This window comes from Dermacentor andersoni, chromosome 3, assembly GCF_023375885.2.
Source record: "Dermacentor andersoni chromosome 3, qqDerAnde1_hic_scaffold, whole genome shotgun sequence".
Taxonomy (NCBI): domain Eukaryota; kingdom Metazoa; phylum Arthropoda; class Arachnida; order Ixodida; family Ixodidae; genus Dermacentor; species Dermacentor andersoni.
The window spans coordinates 40,372,114-40,394,581 of NC_092816.1; the positions used below are offsets into that span (position 1 = coordinate 40,372,114).

Genomic DNA, 22,468 nt, shown 5'->3' on the forward strand with positions numbered 1-22,468 from the left:
AGAATGTCCCAACTAACTTCTCTCGCTACCGGGGCCACTCCTCGTAACAGTTTGAGCACCACGCATTACAGTGCACAGCCCTCTCTGCTTGCAACTAAGTTCGCGCTTCGTAGTGCGTTACATGCGAGCATACTCCAAAAAGGTTTTGCCGTCAGTCTGAGTAAACATACGAGGCTCTCCAAGCGAAGCAGACGATCTTAGCTGTCGAGCCGGAGCAGACGGAAGGGTTTCCCGAAGAGAGGAGAAGATATATCTGAAAACCAAAGGAAAAGGCGGCGGCACCGTGGAGAGACAATAGAGAGAGAGAGAGGTTCTTAGGAGGAGAAAGGTAACACGAAAGGGGTAGATCTTTATCTTCCATACGAGAAACCATGAGAAAAAACAGACAGCTGATGCCCACATTGACGGGTGCTGCCATCTGTCGGCACAGCAGCGACCTAACGGGCCCGCTATCGCAGCGCTTAGCGCTGCTTAGCGAACCAATCGCTTCTGGCACGCAGTATGCGCACACGCACCTGTTCAGTGAGGTGCGCGCGCGCGAGCACAGCGCAGTCAAGTCGCGCGCGATTATTATTACCTGTTGCTCCCCCAGCGACGACGCGAGCTCGCAAGGAAGGGCTGCGGGGTGCCTACGAGAGGCGGAGGAGGGGAGGGTCGAGCGTGTCTCCAGCGGAGCGTCGCTTGTTGTGTGCGAGCACGAGGGGAAGAGTGGGGGCTGCCTTTCTCATTCGTCGTCGGTGATTTCCCTCTCAGAAGGCAGTCGGCCTCGTCGCATGACCAGCGGGCGCAGCACGACGTCCCGTTCAGCGCGCCGTTACGCCGAAGCGATTGAATAAGAAGTTGTCTAGAAGAGATCACTCCCTTGAGTGCTGCAGCGACGTTGGACCCGGCGGACCTGAAGACTTCTCGGAGGAGTCGGCAATGTCCGCACCTCGGTCGCGAGGTGTCGGTGGATCCCTCTTCGACGACTAGATAAGAAAGAAAATAAGAAGCGCCGAACTGCTGCGGCTTGGACGAAGTTCCGGATACAACAGCCCGGCGCGGGCGGCCCAAACATGCAGCAGCACAACAACGTCGGTCACCTCTACTCTTCGAGCCCGCAGCCGTCGCCGCTGCTGGCGAGGCTCCCTGCGTTTCGCTACCCGAGCAGGAGCTCCGGCGGCAGCTTCAGCGGAGCCTCCGGAGTGCCCGGCGAAGGCGGCTACGACCAAGTCGTGGCACTGCCCTTTCTGCAGACCGCGACGATGCCTTCGCAGTACATGTACTCGTCGGACAGTCCTTCGCACAGCCCGGGAGGCGCAAACGGGGGAGCATGTGGCGAAGCCGGCAGCGGAGACTGCTACGCCGGCCTGGGTCCCATCATCCTGTTCCCGACGTCCGCCGGTCTCGTTCCGGGCATCCCGACCATGGTCAGCGACCCCGACCAGCCGCCCGGTACGCCGACGAGACTGGTGTTCCAGCCCATCGCGCCGCCGACGCCGGCGCCCGCGGACGTCATGTCGAGCAAGGGTTTCGAAGAGGCGGCCCGGTACCACCTGCGCTCGTTCTCGTTTGGCGAGGAGCCCAGCAATCTAGCGACCCGCAAGGCGCGTCGGCTGTCCCGTTCGGTTCCCGAACTGAGGCCGATCGAGCCGCCCAAGTACACACCTAAGGTAGTGCTCGACGACGACTACGAGACGTCATCGGACGAAGAGAATGTTACCGAGCAGCCCAAGAAGAAAGTGAAGGAGTCCCGCTGGGTGCACTACCTGGATCTGGTGGCAGGGTGCTCGCGAGAGGCCGTCGGCCTGGGTAACATCTGGAGGTTTCCCTACTTCTGCTTCGTCCACGGAGGAGGTGAGTGGAGAGATAGCATAGCGCAACAGTTTTGGCCGCGGCTGCGAGGCCCGACGATTGTTCGACGAGTTGTCGTCGTTTCGATGCATGCGATACCGGTGCGTTCAGCGAGCGATACTAACCCGCGGGAGCTTGCCTCGAACGTCTCGAGGAGTCGAATTTAAAAGGCTATAGCGGCCCCGGAAACGCGCTAAATCGGCGTTTTCAGTAGACACTGACAGGTACAATGGTAGACTGACAAACACTATTTACAAAATAATCGTCCCTCCTGATGTTATCGGTGTTATGGCTTTCAGCTGTGCTTTGCCTTTCTTTCTCCTTCTCTTTCTTCTTCTTCTTCTTCTTCTTCTTCTTCTTCTTTTTTCCCCCCTTTTGAATTCGCACTTTGCGGTACTGCTTATCCGCGTCCTAGCGGATGTTTGTTTCACGTGTTGCCTTTGGCTTCGACATCGACGCTCTTATAGGATTTTACAACGCCCGCTCACATGGTCTCGCGGCAGCTCGTTACAAGCGAAGTAACAGACATGCCTTTTTGCTGAAACAAGTCCGTGCTCTTGAGTACCTTGACCATGTTAAGTGCAAGTAAACTCCACTTTGTGTAAAGCACACGGCAGCTATTATTGTTATGGCGAAAACTATAAAAGTAGGGGCAAACAAAGCAAAAAGCTGTGCAGGAAGGTGCAAATAAGGGGGCCGCGACGAAACCGATAACACCAGCGGCGACTCTGATGCGCTACAACGCAACGTTCCCGGCCTTCTCGGAGCATATTATTGTTCTCTCCTTTTTGACCTTCCTCGTATATCCTGTCTCTCGCGCGGCGCCCTTCATGGCGCGCCGGGGGCGAGCTGTTACACTGAACAAGACGTGCCTTTTAGTCGCATTTGCAAGGTTGCAAGTTGAATGAGCTCAATTCGGCTGCACTGCTGATGTGTCTTGAACTGTATTCCCTGCAACCACGTACCAAAGCTGACCGTACGAAACATTAAAGCCCTTCAAGAAAACGTGCGACTAATTGAATTCTCTTCCTACATTTGCACCAACGAACCCGCAAAGGGTGAGGATGTCGTGGTATCGAGATCCTTTTACCACTTTCATGCTGCCTTTTCGTCCTTTACCTTCAAAGCACGTACTGTTAATTAACACCCAATGTCCTCATGTAGACTTCTTACGTCACTCTCGTACGCATAATCGTGTTTAACTGAGTTGCGGTTACTCTTCGAGGAACAATGACTGATGGGGGTACCACTTAAACAGCTCTGGTACAATTTCGAATTGTATATGTGTGGTTGAAATTACACGTGTAGTTGCGAGGGATCTCCGCCCATATTCACAAAAGAAGTTCCCACGCCAGAACTGTTCGAGAGAGCATATGTCAGACGATCGTGGTGTCGGACATATTATTAGCTAAGGCTATACCGGTCAATGGCGAACAACTATCACGAACGAATTTAAATCACGGCGAATTCGTCCGCAGACTCCTTGAGACGCAGGAACTCTCAGTGGAGCTAAATGCGTTTGGAGAACTCCCCGCATCGTACGTCGCATAGCAGCTGTACATTTTTATCTGCCAAACACGCCGTTACCCATAGCCACATCCATCTTTATGGGCTGCCCTAGCGACTCGCGGCCGAAGAACACACCACCCGCCCGCAGGTGTGTAGTAAAAAGCAGGTCAGACGTTCCTTGTGCAAAGTGGCAGATACTTGCTGCGCGCTAGAGCACTCAAACGGCTCTGCTGACTCATTTCGACTTGTTTGTTTACGCACGTACCAGTCGGTCGAGTGCCGAAGCGGAGCCAGCCGCAGCCGGAGTGATCCTATTATTTCTAAGCGCGTATGGCTGCAGTGCAGTGTTAGGTAATTCAGTGTTGGTACCTCCTTTACTGCAAGCCTATCCACAGTACGCATATTTTGCCTTGTAACACAAAGCGATAAACTGAAACTGGGATCCTACCGTAGGCACCGTAATTAGTGAGTTTTAGAATACCGCTACAATGTGCTCCAGCTGCTAGCTTTACTCCTGCTACAGCTAAGCCGCGGCAACTGTATATGCGCGGCGTTGTCAAATGCGAAGATGGCGGGTGGCCGAAGCGATAGCGGTACGCTAAAACTTCCTATTAAAGTGCTTAGCGTTACCGTTCTAGCGTTATCGATACCGCTTCCCCATACCTTAGCATACGCGATAAACTCGAAGCACGTGTATGTCATACACAGCTGGCGGCATCGGTTGCGGTAGAACGGTAACGTCATGCTAAAGCTCCCTATTATCTCGCTCAAGGCAATCACTTTAACTATTACGAGGAGCAATTGTCAGTCGGCCTACCCAGCAAATCTTACTGAGCCAAACACTGTCCATTGTGCACACATGAACAAGGCCGTCGACCTCTAGAGAGAACATCTAGTCAAAATATATAGACCCTTTTATCCGCTTTGTGGCATCAGTGTTTTCATTACCCCAGAAAACTTCCGGTCATTATTTTTTACAGCCAGGTTAGCCGAGGAAAAATAAGTCTTTTGTCCCATAGTTTACTATAGGAACCTGTTCTTGATGTGTTCAAATATAATGCACGTGCCCAATGCGGTGAGTTCGCGTATGCGGCTTTCCTACTATGTTTAGCAGTAAAACTGATTTTTGGAACATTTTAATTGCACACCAAAACTGGTACCAGCTGGCGCGTCCTATATATTTGTAGGCTATTCTAACTTGTAGCTATTTCCGGGGTTAATCGGAAGTAATTTTGTAGTTGTGTGTGTAAACCATGTAAACATAAATGAGCCTATACGGCGTGTGTATTTGGTAAGCTTTTTCGGTAGACAGAGATAACATTTGTTAGTCTCAAAGGAACTAAGGCCCCAGTCCAGGCCTCCTGGTGATGATATATCGTCCTGGTGTGATGTACCGTGGTGTGATATACCCCAGCACGTTTTTGACGTGCTACACCAGAAGCAGCCACCATAGTTTTTCAAACTTTCATGGGCGAGTCTCCCACTCCTCCCGGCTGCCTGGACGCTGGTTGTGTGGTAGTTTAGAAAGCGTTGTTTTTCTGAAGATGGAGTTGGCAGGGCACTATCACAGGATGTGTTTATTTGATGTATAGGCCCCAAAGGGGGGGGGGGGGGTGAGCCTGGGTGCCTGTTAATATAACGCTTATAGTGTGGTGTGAGTAACGCGTGTTTGTGCTTTTCGTATGATTGAGGCGCCCTCTCTGGAATGCGTGTAGGATGTTGTGTTGAGAAGTGTTGATGCTTCCCTGCGAGAATTTCGGGAGGAAGAAGAGTGGGCTATTAAACGCCTGAAGCAGATGCCTGTTAATTAAACGCCATCCCAGAGATTTCTGGTTCAAATCGAAGCTGACGCTGTGAACACTCTGGCTGTTTAGCTCTGTGCATGAAAGACCCCTACTTAAAATCGCAGAGAAACTGCACGGTTCTGAGAGAGAATAGAGACACGCGTTCACGCGTGGCAGACCGTGTCGCAATTTCGCTGATAATTTCTTCAATGTCACATTGGTTTGTTTTTTATTGTGTCCAAGATATTTACAAGCAATATCTTATCTCTCTCTTTCATGGCACTCCCATCCACGACATGACCTTAATTTTAAGCTTGCGATTCTCTACCGAAATACAGGTGATCTTGAAATGTTCACGTTTGTCCATCGCTGAAATACTTTATATGAAGTTTGTTGTTTGTAAATTAAATAAGTTCCTTCATCGTTGCAGCTAAACGTTGCAGCTAAAAAAAGAAAAAGAAACCCTATAGAGGACCGCAATTAAAGCGGACAAAATTGATATATTATACGTTGTTCTGAAATGCAATACAACAAATTTCAGAATAGGGCTTTCGCATAACTCGATCCAGCAGAGTAGCTATCTGACCATAACTGTAAAAAATGCGTCATATTCGCCCGCTTTAGACCGTCTGGGATGTGCAATCTACGTATAGTTGCGATATTTGGTGCTGTAGTACGGAGTCGATAAATTACGAACTTCACGAATCGATTCTTTTATATTTTTTTTCCTAGCTTACCGCTTTTCGGCAAGTTCTGTTAACTATTTTCAGGCCCAATACATCAATACTGCGGTTACAACAGCTTAAGCTTTCCTAAACGAAGCAAATCTCATTCGAACAGATTAAGCAGTTGTCTCGTATAAGAGCGCTTTTTTTTAGCACTCCGAGGTTATTTGTATACGGAGAAATTGGAGTCAGTCCCGCGTTGAAAAACGTATTTCTTCTCAAAACGAATGCACGCATTGTCGTTGCCCCGTTTAACATCTTTCCACGTGCGACTCGCGTATTCACCGCTCGCGCTCGAATTCGTCATTCGGTCTCGCTTATAGCTCACAAGAGAGAGAGAGAGAGAGAGAGAGAGAGAGAGAGAGAGAGAAAGAGAGAGAGAGTAAACCGTTTATTGTATTAGAGGTTGTTTGGTTGTGATGGGTGGACCCCTCCTTCAGGGCCCCACTGGTTACAGCGGCTCGCCGGGTCCGGTCAAGGGTCGCCGGTTGGCTTCCCAATTCCACTTCCGTGAGTCGCGCCTCCCACGACTGCAGTTATGGAGAGCGTTGTCTGGCAGCCGCGAGGTAGCAGCCGACGGACGTAGCTCGCACTGGAATGTTATGTGTTCCAATGTCGGTCTCCCTTCGCACCACGGGCTGTATTTGTCTGGATTACATGTTGTGTAGCCTGTGTATAAATGTGGGAAAGTGTATGTTTGCAGGCGGCGCCAGTCCCGTGCTTGCTGTAGCTCACAAAGTTGCCGCGTGGTCGACCGACCGACATTCGCGCGTCACGGTCGGCCGAGTTCCGCGACGAGGAGTCTCGATCGTCGCATCCTGGGTCCTGCGATTCAACGTGGCACGCATACGCGACCACGGACGCGCTTCCCTGCCTGTGGGATAACGCTTGCAGTAATTAAACCGCACTTGTGCAATGCGACACCGATTCGCGCGCCGTGCTTCGTGTGCGTTATATGTATACCATAATGCACCATAAAGAGGGAGCATAAATGGGGTCGATCGTGTCTCGCCCTTAGGGCCGTTGCGCGAGTATAACAAAAAGAGAAGTGCAGTTGGATCGCCGTCCCTTCGTCGTGTTGGACTTCGACAATATGACCGTCGCCGTTCTGCCTGTCTGTGGGGTGCCTCGACTATAATTGGGCACAGTTTGCTCGGTCGGCTCACGGACTGTCGCTTGGATTTCGTGGAGCTTCGTCGCAAAAATCGGACCGTATAGTGCAAAATTCAGATCGCAGTCTGATTTCTCTTTCTGATGTGTTCATTCACTCCTTTGTTTTCATTTGTCTGTGCGTTTACAAATTCATTTTCTTTGGATACTAGCCTACCTATACTCAACTTGCGTTCCAGTTATTTTACATTTAGATAGGTACTATAATTTCTCATCACTGCTCCCCGATTCATGGCCAATCCATCAGAGTTGGTATCGTATGCCATTGCCACACAAGGGTCCACGTCCCCACGACAGTGTCCTCTAGTGCGCGTTGGCAGCAATGCCCCACCCCCAAATATATATATATATATATATATACATACATATGCGAGATTGCCAGACCAAACCGATCCGAGTCTTCCATCCGTTTGTGTACGTATACGCGTTCCGAGTGCTATATACGTCTCGACCGTGGGAAGGCTGGCCCGCTGATAGGCGACACTCCCCCCCCTTCCCTCCCTGTGCGTATCGTGTATACCGCGCGCCCACGAAAAGGTGGGGGAGAGGGGGGTGCGGGGGAGTGCAAGACAAACAATTCGGCAGCGAGCACGCAGCAAGTTCGCGATCTCGTTCACTCTCGCGGCGTGAGACCGTGCTTGCCTAGCGAGCGCGCACTTTACCCGTCGAAGTAAGCCCGGGTTACTATCCATCGACAATCACATTCAGATTCTTTGTTTCCAGAACAAGTTTAGTGGCTGACAGGGCTAAAAGCTGCGGTCTGAAACTTGACAGAGGCCCGGACACCATTATTACTCAGATTCCGCCATATCGACTACGGCTGCGCGACTAGTTCTTCTTGGAACGGAATCGAATAGCGCTAGACGTGAACCGAATCGAGTACGAATCGAATAGCACCGAAATCGAATCGAATATTTCTTTTCGAGTAGTTTGCGAATAATCTGCAGTCTTCTGGCCATTAGGGTCGAACAACTTCTTGACATGCCGGTACACTCACAAGATTAGAAAGTCTCTGTCATTGACATTGCACGTTGTAACGCGTGCCATGCATCAAAAGTGCAAAGGGGAGCATTAGGGGACAACTAATCAGTTTGTTCGCAAACTTGGGGCACGCTGGAGCATGCGCGGTCGTGCATTATCAGATGAAGTTTAGAAGGGCAGCCATTGTTGGTCAGTTGTATCTGCGTATACCTTCGCGACAAAATAAAAAATTCCTGTCGTCTGCGGCGATGGTCGAGCGAAAAAACAAAACAAATAACACTTTTTCTTTAGTTTGAGTCATCGCGGCAGACGGTATACCAGTATTGTATCAAGTTGCTATGTTGCAAGGGAACACATTAGTAATCAATACGATGAGAGGACACAGGTGCTGCATTTCCAGGTATGTTCACAAAGAGTATACCAAACGATATCCACTATACAGTGTCTCAACCAATCAGAGACGCGTCTAAGCAATATTTAACTGCAAGTGGAGCTATTTAGTCGGTAAAGTCTGGCTCTCCAAGCGCCGCAGCCTACTCAGATTGTCATGTGCAATGCGAATGGGATGAACGCTGTCGCATTTTTGCGTAAATTTTCGTACTTGATTGCGTACGGTCGGCGACGTTAAGCATTCGAAAACTATTCGAAAAGTATTCGGATTTTCGAGTACCCGTCGTGGTTGCTTATAGTGGCTTTGGCGTAGCGCTGCTAAGCACGAGGTCGCGGGATCGAATCCCGGCCACGGCGGCAGCAAAAATTGCCGTGTGCCTTGCATTGCGGTCACGTTAAATAACCCCGGGTGGTCAAAATTAATCCGGAGTCCCCCACTACGGCGTGCCCCATAGTTATACTCCTAGTTTTGGCACGTATAACACTTAGAATTTATGTTGTTGTTGTTCTTTTGTAAATTTTCGAATAGTCACTAGAGAGCGAGAAAGGTTTAATGATACGAAATGCAGAGAGGTCGGCCTGAGGTACATTAATCTAGCCAGCTACTCTGCGTTGGGAAAAGGGGAAGAGGGAAAGCGTGGTCAGGAATCGATTCGGAGACCGAATTGTATAGGACAACGTTCGATTCACTATTCGAAACGTTCAAAAATTCGCACACTGTTACATGATATTGCCGAATCCGCCATGATGTTGGGTCTGATTGGCCCACAGGGCTGCTACGGCGTCTCTGATTGGTTCGAAACGCGCAGGTGGCGAAATTTCAAAGCGTCCTGAACATAGCGCGCACCCCGCGGGCTGTGGTTTTCTTCGTTCGCTCACTGCCGATCATTTCAAGTCTTCATCTTCGCATGACCCCATTGTCTTGTCCGGATCACTGCAATTAGTTACAAATCAAATAAAAGGCGCAACCTTCGTAAAATCTCAGTAAAATCTAATGGAAACGCATTATCGACTGCAGCCAAACCTCCCGTCGTACTAAGACTTGCCGTCCAATGTAACTGTCATATACGAGTAAGCTTCTGTCCGTTAACGCAGCGAGCGTTGGTCATTAAAAGGACGCGCCGAGTTTCTGTATTATTTACGTGTTTTTGTACGTGCGCGTAAAAGAAACTTTCGTGTGGAACGGGGAGAAAACCGAAGGCCACAATTTGTCACCAGGCCTGTCGCCTCCTTCGCACATGCTTCCCTCGAGGCGTTCGACGTGATTTGTTACTGGTGTGAACGCGCGTGAACGTGCGCTACTGTACTGCCCGTTTGTTAGCGTCCTTGCAGGCTATACAGTGAATGGAGCAAGGACGAGTATCGGCGATAGATGTATCTATCTTCCGGCAAACGGCGCCGGCAGCGGAAGCTTTCCGATGCTCGAGATTTAATTAGGAGAACATCGAAAACGTGTGCCCCCCGCCTCTCTAACGCGCGACAAGTGGAAATACGCCTAGCTCCCGTAGTAAACAAACTGCCGTGCTTTCCTGCTATGTAAGCGAGTCAGGTTTGCCCAGAGCGCGATCAGCGAACCCTGAAGGAAGTGCCTCCGAATTCCGTGCCGACGTTGTTGCGAAACAAACTCGAAAGCGGGCGTTTATACAAGAGCGCGCCTTTTATTTTGGTTTCTCTTGCGTTATTGCTTCTCTCTTCTGTGCCACTCAATACTGCATGAATGCCGTGGCGACGCAAGCCGAATGCGAGAGTAACAAAGACGTTTGTTCGCAGGGAGTCTGTAAGACGTTATTCGGCACAAAAATTGTAAGGACACTAGTCCGCGCACACTGTAAAAATAATTTAAACCCCTAAATGTGAATAAGGTGTAAGTCAGTCTGTAACTCGCATCCTTACACCCAAAAATGAAGTAATTAAGGGTGTGAGTTATAGGCCTATGTACACCCTCATTAACCTTTAGGGGTTTAAATTATTTTACAGTGTATACTATCTATAGAGTTGACAGAAAAGCATCGAAGAACTAAATGTTATTTTTTGCGAGTGTGTACCGTTACGACCTAACTATTACCTGCAAATTGTCTAATCCAACTATTACACTTATCTGTGTAATACAACTTAACACTATATAAAATATATGACTGCTATACTACCACTGCCACTAACGTTGCGCAGAAATCTATCAAAAAAAATTACGTTTTACCTTGAGACGGCCTATATATAGCGCTCAAAATTTCGTAGTTGCCGAAGTCGTCCTTCAGAAACATTAAACTTCGCTTCACTTCGAGTAGAAATGCCCCATGCAAGCTAGGAAGAGTAGCAATATGCGCAATTGTTTCTTGAGAAGACACAACGCGACCGCCGCTCGAATAGGAGGAAAGAAGAAAAAAAAATAGAGAGGAAACAGATCGTACAAAGTATCGGCAGTTTCGTAGCTGCACAATGGGAGTGGCGGGGGAACGGGCAGAGTTCCAAATTAATTTTGACACCGCGATGCACTTTAACGTGCACCTGAATATATGAGCGTACGCGATCGTACACCTGAGTACACGCCCGTTATTGCACATGGCCAAGGAGGTCTGAAAAAAAATATGATATATCTCCCATCGAAATGCTGCAGCCGCCGCTATCTGACAATCGAACCCTAGAACTCGCGTTCGACTGCAGAACACCGTAACCACCTGGACTCTGCACCGACGCGACTCGGCTGCCTCAAGTTAACGAGCACCGTTTTAATATAAACTGCTCACAAGGTGTCGCTGCAGTGACCGACACTGTAAAGCCCCTAAGATACTGCACAGACCCGGTACCTTCAGTTCAGACTTTGGCTATCGGTCTGGGAAACCTGGGATTCACCCTGTAGGCGTATATGTATCTTTTACTGTATGCTACACGTATCTGGACCCTTGCATGTATGTGCGAATGCCACCAGCAGTGCTGCAGGAAATATATCTCTCTCGCGCGCATAAAAGGTCGTCGAGGCTTATCTAAAGTACACGGCGTTATGTGGGCGCCCACCGCTTTTATCTGGCTCGACTGGACACAAAGAAAAATACGCTTCGCAGCTCGCCGCTGAGCGAGACGACCACTGACAAACAGAAAGCTCGACTTCTTTTTTCGCCTTTTCGTAGAGGATCGAGCTCGACCTCGCAAACCCAGAAAGGAAAGGCTGAGCTGGGCAGAAATATATATGAGTATTTTGCTGACCTAGTTACTTTGTGACTGAGATCGCTTGCACGAAATCATTTTATCCGTGGGTGAATCTACTCACCGATAAAGGGGATGCCGAAGAGAAATGTTTCATTATACTTAATTGCTATGCCATACTCGTGGGCCACCAGAAACGTCGTCATCACTGCGAATGAAGAGACGCGAAAGACACGCGAAGACGAAAGTCGGCCGTAAACGCGCTCAACAAGATTTCAACAACTGCTGATGATGAACGTCTCGTATACAGTCGAGCACCGCTACATACAACGAACGCCCATACAACGAAATGACCTGTATAGCGAAGGAATACGTCTGTCTCGGTTCTACTGCGGAGCTGTGCGGCGCGTGATCTTCCACAACGAAGTGGCCTGTGTATAGCGAGTGATTTCGAAGGCCCCCGAGCACTTCGTTACAATCGCGTTCGACTGTAATTGATTTCATGAAATCGAGTCCTATACTTGCGGACAACTTTCATGCGGCAGTGAAGGGAATGCTACGAAAATGTCAAGTATACATATAGTCGAAAGTGGCCAGATCTACTATAGTCTACATCTAAAGAAAAGAGAGAGAAATAAAAACGCAATAGCTCTTTCAAAGCCTCGTGCATCGATGAAAGCCGGGGTCGGTGTTCCAGTCAGTATCTTCTCCGTATGCGGTTTATTCGATTGTGATCATTTTTTTTTTCTCTCTCTCTCCTTGATCCCTCTTTTTGTTTTGTTTTGTATGCCGTGCCCCCTTCCTCTTGTGCAGGGCAGCCAATCAGAACAATCCCAGTTTAACCTCCTTGCCTTTCTATAAGCTCTCTCTCTCTCTCTCTCTCTAAAAACTAAGACCAGTCGCACATTATTAATTAACCACTTTCAGGTTAGTAAAGCTTAGCAATGGGAGTGAGCTATTCCTGAAGAGGTACGTATTTCGTCATCTTTGGCGCCAAGTAAGCTTCGAAGGTTCAGCGGTTAGGTTTAATGCTCGTAGAACGGCTGTCGTGTCGGGGTCGTCTGACACTTCAAAGTTGACACGCAGCGAGGCTCCATGGCAGATACATCTGAGAGGAAGAGACGATGACACGGCTTCCAAGGGGCAATGTGGCATGGAGAATGTGGGTCAGCGTGTATACTGCACACTTCTACTTCTCACGAGCAATTTATCTGGAGGGAACACCTCGGTATAACCTGTCGCGTCGTCGTCATATGTATATCGTAAGTCTTCAGGGTTGCGGCGAAAGATAAGAATACCGAGCAAAGTAAAAAAATAGACGGACGCTCCGCTTACTCGTTGGTGGTGGTGGTGAATTGTAGCAACAGGCGGGTTTAGCCTGGCAATTTCGTCACATTTATCTTCTGGTATATACAGCATATGCGCGGTTCGCGCTGCACCTGCTGTTTCCTTTCGATTTGTCGAGCCAAGTTATGAAACGCAGCGCGTGTGATGTAGTCGTCTGTGTAGCGCACCTGTGCTTACATAGGTTGTGTTGGGTGGATGTTTTCGAGTTCCGTAGGTCGGTGTGGAATTCACGGCTCGCAAGGTTGCCATAACCTTTCATGCAGTAGGTGGCATACAATTAATAGGATTGGCTTTAAGAGTAAAATTAAATTATGGAGATTTACGCGCCAAAACCACGATCTGATCGTGACGCACGCCGTAGGGGGGGAGGACTCCGGATTAATTTTTACCACCTGGCTTTATTTAACGTGCAGCTAAATCTAAGTACACGGGTGTTCTTTGCATTTCGCCCTCACCGAAATGTGGCTGGCCGTGTCCGGGATTCCATCCCGCGACCTCGTGCTCGGCAGCGCAACACGAAAGCCATGCTAAGCAACCACGGCGCGTGATTGTCTTTCACGTAGAGCACGTTCTCTAACATCTAATCTAGGTTATGTCGTTTTTCTTTTGTTTTTTGTTTTTTATGGCGCGACGTGACAACCTTGAACTTCTGGAGCTCGCAACTCTGCGCGCAATATCGTGACTGTTATAGTTGCGTCTGTTCGCCGCGCGGGCTTGATGGCTATGGTTTCTTTCTTCTTCTGATAACTAGGTAGCGGGATCGATTTCGTTGCGCAGCTGCCGAATTACGATGTCGGTGGAATACAAAAACGACCATGTACTGAAATTTCCGGGGATTTCCGACGAAAGCTCTGCGATCAATGACGAGTCTTCCACTACAACATCCTTCACGTGCTGCAGTTCGGGGGCGTGGCACCTTCTACAGTATGGCGGGGCTGAAAACAGCACGGCGTCCGGGCCTATTACGTACGTGCCTACCGAGACCCGGGCCCCGACCGTAGCCCTAAGCTCCCAGGCCCGACCCCGGCCCGGTCCGCGGGCCCGTCTCCGGCTTACCCACTGGCCCCGGACAACCTATAGCTATACTATACTCTTAAGCAAATGTACACCCTTTGGGGTGTATATTTGCCACACAACAATAATCGTCACTTATCTTGCTTGCGTTTCCTTCCTTGAGAACGCTACGCTCGTTACTTTCCTGTCGAGAATGCTCTGTCATGCTGATAACGGGCTAGCCGTTCGTGATTTAGAAGTACCGGGCTCGCCGCGTTAAAGAAAGGAAATGCGGACAAGACAGATGACGAATATCGTTGTAGCAAAAGGGTGTAATTTTGTTTAACCCTTTAATTACGAGACATATAAATACCGAGAAAAAATGTTTATTCTTCTATCTTAATATGCAAAACGCATCAAGAGTAAGCATAATGAACAAAAAGAAAAAATATTTCGCAGAAATTTTTCAGCAATAGAGGGATAACCCCAGGCACCAAACTGAAAGTGGGCTTCACCCCACGCCACCTAAGGCTTCATTTTCAATTTGTATAGACAGCCCTCATCATATGTGAACCATAGGTGCACATTTCATTTGCTTTACATCACATGTGTGACACCCCTGCTGCTGCATATGTTGCATCGGCCTGTCTCCTCTGACTTTGTTGTTGTTGTTGTTGTTGTTGTTGTTGTAGCCTGTGACACGTGTCACTCCTACCCACGATGGGGGATTGGCTTTGCTTGCACAAGACAGTGAGTCGCGTGCCAAGCTTCTACTTCTTCGTCCAGTGTTCCTGCTCTAAACCAACAAATGACGCTTGCTGCCTACATGTCATTCAGTGTTGGCCGAAGACAGTTAGCTAGAAACTTCGTGCTCAATACTTAATAGCGGCTAAAAAAAAAATCTTTTTTGGTATGTTGCCTGTAGGCAACACTCGTCAATAAAGGGTTAAGAGTGTAGCGGTTCGCCGGTGCAGCAGGCGCCAATGCATACGCGAAGCGCTGCTGTAACCGCATCATGCCTGGAGAAAAAAAAAAAAAAAAAAAAAACACGCGCGGAAAGGGAAGTGCATAAGGCGAAAGCTTTGCATACTTGCCGCTTCTTTTGCGCAAGGGACGTGCCCGGGAAGACAACCGATATGAACGCGCCCGAAGACTGCGCGCCGGCAAAGCGCTGCAGTGTGTCTGGAGTTCACCGCAACGTTCGCCTAAGCAATACTGGCAGCAGTGCCAACGTGAACCCTATGTTGTACCAACGTTGTGCCATCGTTCTGCCACGTGTAACCAATGCGCCTGCTATATACTACGTAATAACGTAATAGTTCTGTGGAAACCCGCAAGGTGGAGGGAAGTAATTAATTAAGGGAAAATGAGACATCCACCCAATCGCAGTGATTGCTACAAAGGAAACCCATACGGGCTCCTAGAAAGAAAAGCCTCGCAGTTGAAGAAAAGTGGTTGTTTGGTGGATGTCTCAGTTTCTCTTAATTATCTAATAACAATGTTTGCGGGCGCTGCCAAGCGCACGAAGACTGCTCACTGGGTAAACGTTCGCCTGTCCACGTTTTCTCTCACGTCTACCCAACTGGCACTTAAAAGAAAATTTAGCTCAGGGGCTCCTATCTAAATATATGCAAAAGGATAATTCGTTTTTTCGGCAATCACTGCACTAGTATTGACGAGGTTTGTTGCATATAAAAGAAAAACTTAAAATCTAGTGACTGTTTGTTTCGAATTTTTGATTTAGGTCGTCAATTTCTTTCATAAATATAGGCGAAAATCGCAATTATTGAGAAAACGAAACTATCAAGTTTACAACTAACTCAGCAATGAAAAATCGTATCACAATTCTGTTAATTGCAGCTGATAGCGCAAAAAAATTGATATTTTACAAGTGAATCTGAAAAAAAAAAAAAAGATCAGCGATATGGAAATGCAGCTTTTGCAGGACCTTTGTAGACAACGTAAAAAGAATTACGTAAGATATAAATTGACATGTCGAATTTGTCTGCTTTGAATGATCTAATGGAGCCGTTTACAGAACCGCGATATCTCTTCTTGATGCAGAACTATTATTTTATGAACTTCGTGCGTCTATTTTTTTCGAACTTGCGAATTCTGTAAAATTCTTTTAACAAAATTCAGGCCCTAAATTGAAATTGCGCTTCCAACAGTTACTGGAATTTACCTTTTTCTCTCAAATGCAAAATTTTTTTTTAACAGAACGACGTTTTCGCGTTTTACATGTATTTGAATAGGCCGCGTTGGAGTTGGGCCCGATATAGGACCGATATAGGACCAACAGTGGAGCCGATATAGGACCAACACAGGGCCCACGTGTCCTATTATTGGTCTTGCAAAAGCGCTGCGAACAGTACAGATGTAAAGAAACAGGGATATACAACTAACCGGCCCCGTGTTTTTGTTGTATATCTGCTATTTTGCTTGCCATATGTTCATAGCGCTATTGCAAGTTCACTGTGAGTTATCCACTTGCAGGGTCAATTTGTACCCGAAAGTTGAGCCTAAATTGGCTCTGCAGTAGGTGCTGCTATGGGATCTTCTGTAGCTGCATTCATTGATCATCGTTACTTTGCTGTAGAGTCACTGACCACACTAAGAAACAAGATACAAATAAAATTGAAAAAAAAAAGAACATACCAGGATTCCAATGAAATTCTTGCGGATGTATTCAACTTTTTCGGTAAGACACATCGTAGATAGATAGATAGCTAAACTTTATTAAAAGAATAATCAGAAAAACCGCTAATGGTCGGGGCCCTTAGTCCAGGGCTCCGCTGGCTCTTTCCATCTTCTCAGCTCTCTTAATCAGCTTGAGCTGGTCGTCGAGGGCCGAGCTGGACATCGTAATCGTTTACGAATGGCAAACACACTCCTGCACAATACGAGGCCACTCGCTAGGGAATTTATAACATATGTGGTAATTATTTGTGCTTGGTCTAATTATTCGGAATAGTTACTGAAAGCACCTTCGGTCTATCCACATTGCACAATATATCGCTGCGAAGCTTCAGCTTCGTGTACTGAAATCGGTTTGTGGATGCATGGCGTGACCGCGACCTTCTTTCGCTAGTTTTCTTTCGACGGCAATGTTTCTCTACCCCGCAGTAGCCTCTCGGACGCGTCATCGGAGTGTGCTGCATGCTTCAGTGTCCTAGTCTATCGCCTGATACTATACTAGTTCACCGCATGCGTTCAAGACTTAGTAATCACTGACCGCACAGCAATCGCTGACCCCCACCCCCCTTTTTTTAGTAGGAAATGTCATAGTTCTTTCAACTCTGCGGTCGATTTTCGAAGAGTGAAATGGATCCGTACGATCAACATTCGAACATCCTAAAATAAATCTAGCGAATGCATTCTAGGCTAGTAGTCTAGCTTACCTATGAGCAAGCCCGAGGAGGCGTCCAACAAAGCGTGTGGGCGAATCGTTGGTTTGGGGATTTTCGGTATACTCCAAGTGGAGTTCAGCGTTGTTTGTGCGGGCGGCTACATGTAAGGGTCACGCAAAGTGGCCAGAAGAGACGCGTGGTTCGACACCAAGACGGCGGCGGAGAGTTATAGCCATCGGGGGTGGGGGAGCCGCGGTTTACGAAGAGCGCGTAAGCGAGTAGACTGTGAGTCGGGGCATCCGCCGGTCGGTTCGCAGAAGCGGTGCCGTGGCTTTGAAGGCGACCCCTCGCCGCTGAACCGCACCGTGGCGAGACATTCCGCAAACGGACCAGATGCCCCAACGGGGCGTGGAAGTGTTTTCTGCGGGGGAGTGTGCCTTGCTTGTTAGTGAGACAAGAGACTCGCTGCACTGCAAAGGGTGTGTGGCGACGGCCTTGACGTATTGGAACTCCGGATAGTGTCACTCTGGAGCCTCGTTGTGTGCACACTGCGCGCACCGCAGTGTGATTGGACGAACGATGGGGCGAGAGGGTTGCTGGGGATGCTTTTAGGTACGTGCAGGGCCGTTGGAGGGGGATTCGGCGGAGATTCGGCTAAGAGAAGGAAGACCAAAATTCTAACTTTTGACGCGTAGTTTGATGTCCGTGTAAATACTTTCCATGCTATCGCTTGCCTATTCTATCCTAATAAACAGTTAACCCCTTTGCAATCAGCGCCACTGGGTTGCCTATTGTAACGTGACTTCGCGACATCCACAACATCTCCAAGTTTCCCTCGCTGACATTGAGGCGAACATCAACTCCATAACTCTTAGATATTTAGCGCGCAGTTTTATGAATCAACCATGGAACACATAATGTAGTTTTCTGTGTGTTTCCTCGTTGCCCTGAAATTCTGTGTTAACAATCGAAGAGATATGCGTAGGCTTACCGCACTGGGCAGCCTTACTCATTCTCTCTCTCTCTCTCTCACTTCTTTGAGCGTCTCGTGTGTGCTACTCGTTTTATTCGCGCCTTGTTCTCGTACTCTTATCTTTTTCAATAAAGTGTATCGTCATCACCATCATCTGTTCCAACGCTTTATTCTTTACTTCCGAAACAGTCGAGCCCACAGAAAGCAGGCTTGCCTCCTTCAGGGGCCGTAAAAAGGAAGCATCAAGGGCCTTCTGCGTTTCCAAAGCGCGCGGTTGGGTCTTGTTTACCATACGTGTCAGGGTCAAGGGGTCACCGCGCGCACCCTTCGCTTCGGCTTCCTTCCCGCACGCGACTCGGAAGGCGTGGCATCCCATTTCGTGCCTCAATGCATCTTCTCGCCTTCTGCGAACGGTTCCCCAAGTTGGCAGCGGTCGCGCGACAAGTGGCCTCCTGCACGAACGAAAACAGCAATTAGTAGAGAGCGACCCTGATACGTCGTCGCGCGATGATCACAAAACGACACCAGAGGAGACAGTACGAGCGATAGTTGCGACATCTATATAGTACGCCACGACGAGTCATATTTCACGTACTATCTTCAGTGGACGGAAGTGTCGTCTGTTGGTTAGGAAGTCGTGCGAAGGCGTTGCACATTTCAGGGTTTAAGAGGAAGCTGTATAGCTAGGGGGTAGCTCCTATAATAAATATGTGGGGACGGATAAGTAGCTTTCCTCGGCAACCACTGCACGAGGTTCGGAATTTTAGCTCGGGTGCTCCTGTCTAAATACATGTAAAAGGAGAGTTCGTTTTCTCGGCAACCACGGCACCAAATTTGACGAGGCTTGTTGCATTTAAAAGAAAAACTTGAATTATAGTGAATGTTGGTCTCGAATTTTTCGTTTAGGTCGTGATTTCTTTTAATTATAAAATGGCGAAAATCGCGAAGTTTCAAATAATAAATTTACCACGTTTACAACTTTGTAACTCAACAATGAAAGATGATATCACAATTCTGTGAACGGCATCTAATAGTAAATTTACGGAGGACAAAATTACATGTCACACATGAATCTCAAAAAATTTTGCAATATGAAAATACAGCTTTAGCAGAACCCTTGTACACAACGTAACGGTTCAACGTAACGTAGAACCGAACTCGCGTATCGGTTCAACAGATGCGTGACCATCAGCATCTCGTCTTACATAACGGGAACATGGCGTCTACGTAACGTAAACACCACATCTATACATAACGCAACATGTTGCCTGCGTTAGTGTTTAACACCGCGTAACGTCAACGCATTTAGCATTGACACGAGCGTCTACACCAAAGAAGCCTCGCGTTCGCCGATTCTCACAGTGCGTGTGATCGGCACAATATTTTAGCCCACAATGCCATAAGGAAAAGAATAACTCAGTTCAGTTGACGATGTTTACAAGGCAAGCTGCCGCTTGCAATCAGGGGCCCAAAATCCTCGCTTTAAAAGGCGTTGCTGTGCGTCCCCTCCGTGTTTGTCGCTGCCACATCTCGGGCATGTGTTCCAAGGGCGACGGGTGGCGAAAGAAGTCATTTTTCTTGATGGATCCTGCGCAGATTAGACGGCCCAGACATACAGCCTCTACATTCCGTCTTCGGTGGATTACCATGCAGTGTTGGCTCTGGGGAGATTTCGTGCGCACTCTCAAAGGGACGTTGGTGCGTGTGTGAAGGGTCCCTATAGTGTTATAAAACGTACAGTGACGTCAGCTGAACTGACGAGGGACCCGCGTAATTCCCATGCCAGTGCGCATCGTTCTCCCGCTCTTCCTGCAGACGTCGCACCCCCCCCCCCCCCCCCCCCCCCTAGACTTTTGGAAATCCATAGGAGTGCTTTGTTGGACACTGTTAAGGTCCGCCATATTGTCAACTTGCGCCATCTTTGCGTTCTTTAGCCAATCAGTGACACCTGACAAAAAGATGGCGAATTTGGCAATATGGCAGTAGTCCACAGTGTCCACATCGAGTTATATATATATATATATATATATATATATATATATATATATATATATATATATATATATGCGAATGTTTTATCAAGTAGACCTTGTCCTTGCATATTACGAGCACTTATCTGTCTGTAGCCGGATGAAAATGAAACGCCGGTTCAGGGAATCAAGCAGTAAGTCTTAGAACAAGCCTTCCTTCTTCGCTGTCCAAAGAGACTTCTGATAAGTTTCGCATGTTGTGGGCCACGGCAGTTTGTGAAGCAACAGCATCCCCGTCAATGGTATTTACGCCCGTTAGTCGTCTAGATATCGAATGGATAACGTAAACGACCGCCCACAGTTTTGTTGTTCAAATGTATTTATTGACATATTTCGCCGCGTCCCGCCCATCGTGTCGTTATAGTCTTGACCGTGCATTTCTGTTGGCCTATTTTGCACAAATACCGTACATCTTCGACGTCGTCGTCTGCCCTCCGGAAGGGAACCAGACGACACTTCCAAGTTGCGGAGTCACGCTGCAGGCAAGGCGCTGGCGAAAGCCGGCGCTGCACTTCTGTTTCTCCCGGACAAGCTTGGAACCCAGGGACCCTTGCGCTTCTGGTAGTTCTCGTTTGCCCTGCACGCTTTTATTGTGACAGATTATTATGTAGCGCGCGTGTGCGCAGTTGCGTGCTCGACAACGAGCGTGACAGTATAGTGCAGAAGAAAAAAAGAAGATAAGAAGAAATGAGGTACAAGCGGGCCAACAAAAGGGCGCGTGGCCGCGAGCCAATGGGAACCGGTTCTTTGACGGATGCATGAGTCGCGGTGATAGATGAGGGCCTCCTATGCACTCACGCGAGGGGACACGCTCCGCGAAGGGACCTTTCCAATTGCGAAAACAAGAAGAAAACACGACCTCCGGGCGTTTTCCGCTACGCGACTGCTTGCGACGTGTTGTCAGAGCTCAGAGGTGTCAAGGCGACAGCGCCCGCAGACTTTCGCGTGTTCCGAATGCGCTGCGTAACTTTTCGCCGCAAGGAGAGAGAGAGAGAGAGAGAGAGAGAGAGGCATGCGTTCATTCACTTCGCTGTCTCATAGCGCTCGTTCACTCTCCTAACTACTACTCGACCATCCGTCATTTAGTCTTGTATTCATTCGCTGTACGACAGTGCTCGCAATGATGTCTTATTAGGGACGCCCCCCGGGGGGAACCTTTTACCTCATTTACAAGGCGGCGCCGAGCGTCGAAGTCGTTACTTTTGCAAATCTCGCAGCACTATATGGCTCGTCATTCGGGCGCACGTCGTACGACGCCTCATTAGGACTCGTGACTGCAGTGAAGGGGTGAAAGGTGATTGTTTTGCTTGGTGTCAGAGAGAGAGAGAGAGAGAGAGAGAGACAGAGAGAGAGAGATAGCGTGTGTGTGTGTATGTGTGTGTACGTGTGTGTGTGTTCATGCTTGCATATCCACGTATTCACGTATACCTTCATATCCACGGAAAGAGGGAGGGGAAAAATAAAAATATACGTACGAGGTGGTATCACAAGGTTTCGAGACTGGCTCTGTTTTGAAGAAAGGAAGTTATTTGTGTGCAAACACTCCCATCTTCAATATAGTCGCCTTGTAAAGCAATGCTGCGCTCCCAGCGCTTCTGTCCATTTGCGAATACGTCCTGAAATGGCTGCTTACCTGAACGAGTGGATCATCCTTCTGCGGTTTGAGCTTGATTTAAGCAGTCGCGTCAGAACGGCGGCCTTTGAGCTTGTTCTTTATTTCAATTCTGGGACGAGAGCGCGAATCTTTACGAACGATCCACGTCGTCCACGTCGAGGGTCATCACTATAGAGACGTAACTTAGGTGTAAGGGTACGACCCTTAGTCGACACAACAGTTCGTCGTCGTGTGGAACATCCCAACGTCTCCACGACCGAGGAAAAAAAAAACAGATTATGTAGCTCGACAAAGTGCATGCTCATCGTGTTTTTTCGGCATTCACGGCGTTGTGCATCGGGAAATCGTTCTGAATGGCCAAGCTACGAATAGCGAGTTTTACTGCCAAGCTTTAGGACGTCTGAAGAAGGCCGTTTAGATCAAGAAACGGGCCAATCTGCGGCGCACGAGAAGCCGGATTCCGCACGACGACAATGTATGCTGTCGCATATCACACGACACATGCGAGTTTTTGGCCAGGCACAACATGGTTTCTACCCTGTACTCGTCAGGTTTAGCGCTCGCTTCTTTCAATATCTTCCCTAAAATGTCTTGTGATGTCGGCATTTTAGAATGCCGACATCACGA

At 48.4% G+C, this 22,468-nt stretch overlaps 1 protein-coding gene across 1 annotated transcript in view; it reads left to right on the forward strand.

The window, feature by feature from the left end:
* The first annotated feature begins 524 nt into the window (after positions 1-524).
* The window catches only part of LOC126517490 (sodium- and chloride-dependent GABA transporter 1-like), a 99,047-nt gene continuing 77,103 nt past the window's right edge, over positions 525-22,468 (forward strand). Inside the window, exon 1 of the mRNA XM_050167223.3 lies at positions 525-1,836. Coding sequence (XP_050023180.1) covers positions 1,056-1,836 — 781 coding nt within the window. The 5' untranslated portion in view covers positions 525-1,055. The remainder of the gene's footprint in view (positions 1,837-22,468) is intronic.